Genomic DNA, 9,956 nt, shown 5'->3' on the forward strand with positions numbered 1-9,956 from the left:
TTAATGTTCTTAGAAGAACAGAGCAATAATAAGTTTTCTGTTGAGTCTTTATGAAATATATATATTAGGGTGGTCTTTAAAACAACCTTTTTTTTTCAATGTCTACTCTTACTCTCAATATGTGTTCTATATAATAAAATAATATTAGAATTAAAAAATTATTGAAAAAAAATATTTTTAGATTCAAGACCCTTAAACATTAGACGGATCCCTATAATTATCAAAAAAATAGTTCTTCAAAAGTATATCATGATGGGTCTCAAAAATAAGAAATTATATAAAACATCAAAAATAATCATCATTTTATAAAAAACATTGATAAAAAAAATTTAGCTTTTCAAACAGTTTTTCAGAAAAATCAAATTTTTTTTGCCATAATAAAAGTCTTTCATAATTAGATGATATCTACCCAATCCTCAGTTAATGTATCAGTTAATAATTAGATGGTATCTACCCAATCCTCAGTTAATGTATCAGTTAATAATTAGATGATATCTACCCAATCCTCAATTAATGTATCAGTTAATAATTAGATGATATCTACCCAATCCTCAGTTAATGTATCAGTTAATAATTAGATGATATCTACCCAATCCTCAGTTAATGTATCAGTTAATAATTAGATGATATCTACCCAATCCTCAGTTAATGTATCAGTTAATATCTTTATCATAATTATAAAATGTAAATGAATTAGAGCTAACTATTAAATGACTTTGAATTAGGATCGGCATTTGGCAATGCTAACCTAACTACCGATCTATAAATGCTTGAGATCGGCAAAAAATTACTGAACCCATTTCTTTGTTTTATGCTCAAACCTTTGTTTTACATTTTTTTGCCAACAAGATTTCGACCTCACATAGAATAAGGTCAGCAAATTATTGCCAACCTTTTTTTTCCTAATTCCGAGGGCTGCATACATAACGTATGGCTTTAAAATATTAGGAATACTTTAAATTCATTTAAAAATCACTGGTTATAGAATAAGCGACCAAAGGATTTTTATTTTTATAAAATATATACAATAAACTATACACAAACATCAAATTATAAAATTGAATAAGGTCCTGGTTCTCAACTTGTCACACCTTCCTTTTCACGCTTTGAAGCATCTCCTGGACATTCAAATCATGTTCTTTGATTTACTTTCTTACCTTTCCTTCAAATTGTAATACAGACATAGCCTCCATGCACTTTCTTACAAGCGAGACAATATTGCTCAAAAAACTTCAATTGGCTTAAATTTTAGACAATTTGGAGGATTGGCATCTTTTAAGACAAAACATATGTTCTTTGTTTGAAGCTAATTTATCATTCTTTTTACGCTGTGAGGGTTAGCTAAATTTGGCTAAAGTACGTATTTGTCATCCAAATAATTATCTGACATCCGATGATGATTATTTGACATCCGAATGATTACATACAATCATTGACATAATTCCAACATTTTATCATAATCCACATGATTTCTTGATCAATTATTCAGAAATGTCAGTGAATTTAGGTGGAATGGCCATCCATACTAAACCTTTTAAAGTAAATTTTTTGTCTTATTTTTGACTTATCTAACATCATTGGTATATCATGTATGTCATCAGTATAAAATTCATCATTTCCTAAAATGTCATTGTTTGAGAAAGTTGTTTGTAAGTTTAATTTAGACAAGTTATTAGTGATACAACCTTGTGAGATATTATATATAATTAGAGATATTGCATCTTTAATTTTCTTTGAGAATTCCTGGATGATTTTTAGCATTTACATATAACGTTGACACTAATCCCTTTATTAAATTTGTAGTATAACAATTTTTGCTAATTTACCCAATCACAGACCATTTTCACATTGGTTAATATATTGGTAAATAAGTGATAATATAACACCTTTTTTGAAATGATTAATTACAAATGTATTTTCCTTGTGTCTGAGCAAACCAAAGAAACAAATCTTTTTAATCAGACATTTTAATCTAAAATTGATTTTATTAGATAATCTAAAAAAATAATCTTTTAAAAGATTTTTAGAAAGACCTTGAAAAATAATTTCAAATGTTTAAATTTATTACGAAAATTCATGCCTACTAAATAAATTTTTAATATAACATTTAATTTAAACAAAATACGTTTATTTTGAACGATTATTATAATTAATTTTTAATTGATATGAAGCCTTTGCGTAAAATCATGATTTTTTAAATAGCATTTAAATTAAAACATTAAAACAGCCGTGGTCAAATTGTAAAGAAAAAAAAGTACAAACTTAAGTACAATATATAATATTAGAAGATACATAAACATGTAAATAAAGGTGTCTTAATTCTGGCAATGATAGGTAACTAATTTTTATTACAACAAATATTTTCAAAATTTAGAAAATTATTATCTCTAATACACATAATATATAAATTTAATCATTAAACATCATTTTGACAAAGTACATAACAATTTATTCTATTAATAAATTTTTCAAATAATAATAATCAAACAGAAATATTTCAACTCCTAACTGTTAGACCATTTTAAATCTGAGATGTTATAAGTCATTGTACAGCAAAAATAATTTTTTTTGTACTAATTTTCAGTTTGTTTTTGATTTTGTTGCATTAGGCAAGAAACCAAAATAATTTTAAAAAACCTAACCCAACTAACTCAAAAACAAGCTGAAAATTAGTTGCAGTACAGTTGCTTCAACAATAAGGAGTTGAAATATTTCTGTTTTATTATTATTATTAGAAAAAAATTATTAATAGAAAACTTAATTGTAAGTATGGGATTCTGGTCAGGTAAGAACATAGATCGGAACTTAGAAATGCTCAATACTTCAAGAAGGCTGGCTCTGGTACTCCTAAGATAAGATAAGATCCTAATCAATAAAAATCTTTCTAATTACTTCATACAATTCCTATGAATGTAGAAATCCTTTTAATCAAATATTTTATTTTTTATATTATCTTTTTAAATATACATGGCTTTTAAATATATATGCATATGGCATATGGTTTTTAATATTTTATTCTTTATTAATACCAATACACACTTGGGTATCTGCAATATTAATAAGTTTTCTACACTAAAAAATTCTATAAAGTTGTATCAATTAGACTTATTTTTTTTTAGTGTTATTATTTTTAAAAAAATTTTATTTTAATGTTTTAATTTATCATTATTTTGAAAATACTAATGGTCAAACTTGAGTTAAATATTTGAATGATGTTTGTTAAATTCGCCATGGAAAAATTTACAAGAAAACAAGGTTTGTTGTATCTAGTAGAAGTGTCAATTTTATTTTCACTCGTTTTTTTTAACAGTTCAGGTCCTCTTGAATTGTTTAGAATTTATTTAGCATAAAAATCTCTTTCTGTCATAGCTACCTTAATGATATTATTAAACCGATTATCTTTAAATTTATTTGTTATGTATATTTTTTAAATATGTAAATATATATATATATATATATATATATATATATATATATATATATATATATATATATATATATATATATATTTATATAATATGCAGATAATAGTCAAATAATGGATTGAAACTAACCTTTAAAAGAAGTCTTTTATTAAAACATGGCTTGTTTGTTAAAATTTCCAAAATTACAAGCATTTTCTCATCTGAACTAAAACAAACAAAAAAACGTTCAAGTTATATGTAATATAATGTTGTTAAACATTATATGTAATAATGTTGTTAAACATTACTTATATTTTTTTCTGATATTTTACTTGATATTTTTTTAAAGAATGCTTCCATTGAACCACCAATTGACACAACTCGCATTCTCAAGGACTTAAGATGGATTCCTATATCTAACTACAAATCTAGAGCATCCACATCCAAAGAATGGGAGTTCAACCTAGTCTTAAAAGATTCTACAAAACCAAGCAATCCAAATATTTTATTATTAATCTGCTGTACTACAGATACTGTTTTGAAGAACAGTCACTTGTTGTTGAAGATCTTTAATCTAAAGTTTATGCCACTTCAGCTACATTTAGGGATCGCTAGTATACGGTATACTAAAAATTTAGTATACAGTTTACTGTATTGTATACAGTAAAGTAAAACCTTAAACAAAATTTTTTTTTACAGTTTACATAAAACATAAATTTGTTTATTATTTTTTTGCTTTTGTTTGTGTGTTTTATAATATTATTATACTATTAGTTACTATTGGTTACACATTCTCATTAGATAAACAAAAAAGTTAAAGTCTTTGATCAAAATCAGCAACCAATTGATTATGGATTGTTATCTTACTACATCAAAAAATCAGCAACCAATTGATTATGGATTGTTATCTTACTATATCAAAAAATTAAATCAAAAATAAAAATGCTTCATTCTTGATAAATCATACAATAAATATGGTATAGTAATTTAATTCATTAAGATAATATAATTAATAAATTATCAAGTCAGTCCAAAAATAATTCATAAACAAAAGTATACTAAATGAAATACTAACTTTTAGTATATCAAATAGACAGTAAAGTTTACCAAAAAGTTATTATACCGTATACTGTAACCCGCAATCCCTAAATACAACATCATTCGCTAACCATATGAACCATGCTGTTTTTAAACATGGGAGGAATTTTGAGAAACCAATTAATTCAAACAATTTAAGTTAAAAATTTGTATGATTTAGATGTAAAACCATTTATAGAATAGAAAATATAGAAAATAAAAAGATAAAACAATTAAATAATAAACAGTAAATGAACAAATAGCAACAGTATTTAGTAATAGTAAACAAAATAGTTGATTATATTATATATTAAAGAATTTGTACATAAAAAGTATAGATTTATACTATTAATTAAAAATAACGATAAAATAATAAACAATAGATAAAATTAAAATAATATCAATTCACAATAAATTAATGCATGAGAATATATAATAATGATGAAATATAATAATAATCAAAAAATAAAAATTCTTAAATGAATAATCTAATGATAAATAATAAAATAATAAGAGATATTACCACTGAAATATAAAACAGAAAAATATTATGTATATAACTAGAACTAAAGTAAATATAATTAACAATAAACAATATTCTTCATCATCAGAATATCATCGTACCTTTTACAACTACCTTGTAAAAAGCTGACTTGAACTCTTTCCGTAATTTCCTATGCAATGGTCCTTAAGGTAGAAATATTTTGTCTTCCTGCTGACAAATGTACTTCTTACATAACTTTGTGGATCCAGGCTGGCATGGAGTCTTTTATTCCCAATCGACGAATCCAAGTCAAGCCTCACTCTTCTCCATGGTTTTCCTCACATTGTGCTGCTGCAATTTCCAATCAAAACCGTTACTTCCATTACTAACAAAACAATTCTCCAGAAAATAGTTTACTATTGCTAGAAACCATTGTGAAAATGTTTTGTCTAACACCAAAACCCACTATTCTTAGGTCATGAAATCTCATACTTCATTTCAAAAATTAGGCTCTTGTGACTTCTGGAGAATCTTTAACAGTATCAATAATAAGGGCAAATCTGTTATTCCACCTCTCTTGTTTGGTTCAGATTTTGTCGCCTCACCTAAAGACAAAACTGAATTGTTTGCTAAAAACCTTTCATCAATATCTCTTGATTCCACTAGTTGTGTTCTACCTGATATAGCCGACAAACAGGTTGATCATTCTTGATCTTGACATTCGTATCTGCTATCCCTATTTACAAAAACTCTGGAGAGAGATCTGAATCATCTAACTACAGTTTCATTAGTTTTCTTCCCATCATAAACAAGGTTTTTGAATCTTGTATTAACACACACTTCTCTCATCTTGAATCTAATAACTTACTTTCTGATCATCAATACAGATTTCAATCTTTTCATTCTACAGCTGATTTCCTAACAGTAATAACTGATAGGTTTTATCCTGCATTATATAGATGTAAAGAGGTTAAGGTTATCGCTCTCAACATTTCTGAAACTTTTAATAAAGTTTGGCATGCAGGTCTTCTCCATAAGCTTTCTTTCTACAGTGTATCAGGTAACTTTAATTTTTAAGATTATTGAATCTTTCCCTTCTAATTGTAGTATAAAAATTATTCTCAATGGACAGCACTCTTTTTCTTATCCTGTAACTTCAGGGGTTCCTCAAGGTACTATCCTTGGTCCTATACTCTTTTAAATTACATTATCATCTAGATATTCTCACATCTAAGGTGGCATTGTTCGCTGATGATACTACCATTTATTCTTGTCTTGATAAGAAGCCAACACTTTCTGATTGCTTGGAGGCCCCTCCATTTAAACTTGAAAATGATCTCACTACTGCTGCAGCATGGGACTCACAGTGGTGAAATTTAATTCAGATAGAACCTAATTTTTTTCAGGTAATCGTTGTCGCAATAATATAGACATCCTATATTTATGAACGGTAATGTACTCGATGAGTCATCTACCCTTCATCTTTTAGGATTAACTCTTACTTTCGATCTTTATTGGAAACCATATATCAAATCATTGCAAAATTAGCATCTGCTAAGGTTGCGACTCTTTATCGTGCTCGCCACTTTCTTACTCCCAATTTTATTCTTTATCTCTTTAAATCTTAAATCCGTCCTTGTATGGAATATTGTTGCCATATCTGGGGTGGATCTTTCAATGATGCCCTTTCTTTTTTAGACAAGGAGCAAAAAACGCATTGCTAATATAGATGGACCTGCTCTTGCAGCTAACCTCCAACCATCATCACATAATGGTTGGAGGTTGTAATGTTGCTTCTCTTTCTCTTTTCTACAAACACTATAATGGGCACTGCTCTAAAGAGCTAGCGTCTCTTGTGCCATCAACTAAAATTCATTCTTGTGTTACCAGGGTTGGAAAAAACCCTGGGTTTTTTAAAAAATGAAACCAAATGGGTTTTTTTGGTTTTTTTCAAAATTGACCGTTATTACAAAATAAAAATTTCCAGGACGGAAAGTTAAATTTCTAAATTTATAGTTCATTTACCCTATATGTTCTTATTTTTATTGCCAAAGTACATTAAGTCTCTAACATGTTTTGGGAGTTCCTGGACTAGTCTAGGAGAATATGTTGTTATGTTATGACTTATAAAACTGCAAAGTGTTACAGAATTTCCTGATTTATTAACTAGTTGATATTATTTATTTATATTTTAATTATAATAGAATTTATTTCAGAAAAAAAAAACATTTTTTAATAAGAACATATATTATGGCTCCTAGATCTGAAAGAAAGCTTGCAGCTGAATGGAATGACATGACTAAGTTATCAAAAACTGTTTCTGGAAAAGTAATACTGCAGTGCCAGTGCAATTATTGCAATGAAATTATTAATAGCCAAAAAATAGAAAGAATCAGAATTCATTTAAAAAAATGTAAAAAAAACAACCCATCTGCTGATGTTGCAGAACGAAATAAGAAATTTACTTTAAATGATGTCCAAGTATCATCTCAGACATCTGTAAACTTGTTGTGTAATTCTGTTAGCCCAGTTACTTCAGAATCTTTTGAAGCATCAAGTACTTCTGGTGTCTTTGGGAGTAGCTACTCTGGTTCAACATCAACCCCATATAAAAAACAAAAGTTAATAGAAAACTACATTTCAAGAACAAGCTCAGACCAGAAGGATGTTTTTGACTTGCAAGTTGCCAAATTTTTTTTTGCATGCAATATTCCATTTAATGCTGTAGAAAATAGAGAATTTAAAAATTGTGTTAATTTTTTGAGCCCTGGCTATGATCCTCCGAACCGGAAGAAACTTTCAGGAGAGTTACTGGATAAAGTGAACGATGAGGTAGTTGTATCTATGAAAAGTGAATTTGCAAATAATAGGAGTACTATTACATTGATACAAGATGGTTGGAGCAGTGTCAGAAATGATCCAATTATTGCTCACAGTGTACATAATGGAAAGACCCCATATTAAATCTCCGCTATAGATTCACGAAGTGAAAAAAAAACTTCAGAATATTGTACTCAATTAGCCATTCAAGCAATAAAACACATCAAGAAGGTTTATGAGCAAGATGTAAGTATAATAATACTGTATATAGTATTTATGTACATAGTATTTACTTTAATTTAAATTAACTAAAAATATAAGAATATTTCTCTACTTCCAACAGGTATTTGCCATTTGTACAGATAATGAAAAAGATGAAAGAAGTTCTTAAAGAGGAATATCCATTGTTACTTACATATGGATGCTCAGCTCATTACTTAAATTTAGTTGAGAAGCATGTGACACCAAATTTTCTGGCACATTTAATTGAAGTTAACAAATACTTCCGAAATCATCACCAACCACGTGTGAGTAAATATTGTTTATAATATATTATATTAATTTTACAGTTTAATTTTTTTGTACTTTTTTATTCAGTGAATTATGTTAATATATCAACTAATTAAACTAGTTCTTAATTTCAGGGATGGCTTTTGGATGATAGGAATGGAGTTATGCTGCAACTTCCTAATGATACACAATGGAACTCTCAAGTAGACTGTTTAAAAACTTATATTAAAAATTATAACCACTACCTTGATATTATATGCATGAAGGTGATATTAAACATAATATCAAGAAAATTATAGATAATGCTGGAATTTGCAGAGATGTTAAAAACCTTCTAATTCAACTGGAGAAATGTGAGATAAGCTTTAGATAAGGTAGATATGTAAAGCATAATTGTTATTAATTAAAATATTTTAAACTATGGCTTCAATATACTGTTAAATATTTGCAAAGATATTTAAAAAAAGAAGTTATATTTATAGCTACAAAGTGACTCAAAATCATTGTCAGATGCATGTGAAATTTGGTTATCTCTCCTGAAGGATGAAGACCTGAAGCCATATTATATGGAAATTAAGTTAAAATTTGATGAAGCAATAGAACCTTTTCATTTTTTGGCAAATTTGACTGATATTAAATACCAACGTATGGCAACCAAATCTAACCCAAAAATTGAAAAAACAAACTTAAAACTACATTGTTTTAACTTATATAACTTACATAAGACATTAGTTGATTCTAGACTACAGACACAATTTATGACATAATATCCATATATTTACATTTCTCATTTTTAATATATAAAGCAGGAAAACAATATTCTTTAATTTTAGGAAAATTTTGACACAAAATCAAAACAAATCATAGTATCCAGCCACAATGAATACGTGACTGGATACTATGATTTCAGGCTAAAAGTCACAACTACCTTTCCACCGCACATGTTCAACGATAACTTTATTTCTACAATTTCAAGTGAAAGATGGTGAGGTATAATAGATTTGAAGCAAAGGCTGCATCAAAAATCTTTAGCACTGCCAGAAGGGTTTGCAAAATTTTTTCAATCTCTTCATAGTTGTTCTGCAAGCACTGGCTCCATAGAAAGAGTGTTTTCTACTTTTGGTATTGTGTGGAGCAAGTTAAGAAATAGGTTAGGGAGCGATAGAGCTGAAAAGCTTGTTCGGATATACAGACATTTGAGAGGCGAAGAATTTGATTGGTAAACAACAATGGCCAATCATTTTGTTAAGCATTTGAAACTTAATGAAATATAGTTTGTAATCTTCATTGATTTTTCTTTTTCTTTTTAGGCGTTAAACTAATTTCCCGAATAATTTTTTCTGTATAACCCCAACCAGCTATACAAATGATTAATCATATTATGGATTATTCTGTAAGGAGTTTAAACTAAAAAGTATAATATATATATATTTCATAATAATAAATCCAATATTATTTACAATATAGGGTTTATAAAAGCTAAGAATCTGTTGTAAAAAAAGATATTTAAAAAAAAACCCAAATATCTTTGGGTTTTTTTGGGTTGGGTTTTTTTGCCAACCCTGCATGTTACTCGTCATTCAATTAAGTCTCATCCTTTTTCTGTGACTGTTCCTAAGTGTCCCAAAAACTCTTATTTGTCTAGTTTTCCTCGAATATAA

The 9,956-nt window shown here is 27.6% G+C and overlaps 2 protein-coding genes across 3 annotated transcripts in view; one reads left to right on the forward strand and one right to left on the reverse strand.

Moving 5' to 3' along the window:
• The window catches only part of LOC136078078 (uncharacterized protein KIAA0825 homolog), a 114,102-nt gene that overhangs the window by 55,883 nt on the left and 48,263 nt on the right, over positions 1 to 9,956 (reverse strand). For both annotated transcript variants that reach the window (XM_065792915.1, XM_065792916.1), the window contains exon 10: positions 3,555 to 3,630. In XM_065792915.1, the coding sequence (XP_065648987.1) occupies positions 3,555 to 3,630 (76 nt within the window). The remainder of the gene's footprint in view (positions 1 to 3,554; positions 3,631 to 9,956) is intronic.
• LOC136077707 (uncharacterized) lies at positions 7,188 to 8,157 on the forward strand. The gene is made up of 2 exons (XM_065791923.1): positions 7,188 to 8,031; positions 8,129 to 8,157. The coding sequence occupies exon 1, from the start codon at positions 7,216 to 7,218 to the stop codon at positions 7,927 to 7,929; it is 714 nt and encodes a 237-aa protein (XP_065647995.1). The 5' UTR covers positions 7,188 to 7,215; the 3' UTR covers positions 7,930 to 8,031; positions 8,129 to 8,157.

The sequence above is a fragment of the Hydra vulgaris genome, chromosome 03, assembly GCF_038396675.1.
Source record: "Hydra vulgaris chromosome 03, alternate assembly HydraT2T_AEP".
In the NCBI taxonomy this organism is placed as follows: Eukaryota; Metazoa; Cnidaria; class Hydrozoa; order Anthoathecata; family Hydridae; genus Hydra; species Hydra vulgaris.

Bases quoted from the DNA above. Each gene is read 5' to 3' on its own strand.
- LOC136077707 (XM_065791923.1), top strand. From the start codon at position 7,216: ATGGCTCCTAGATCTGAAAGAAAGCTTGCAGCTGAATGGAATGACATG.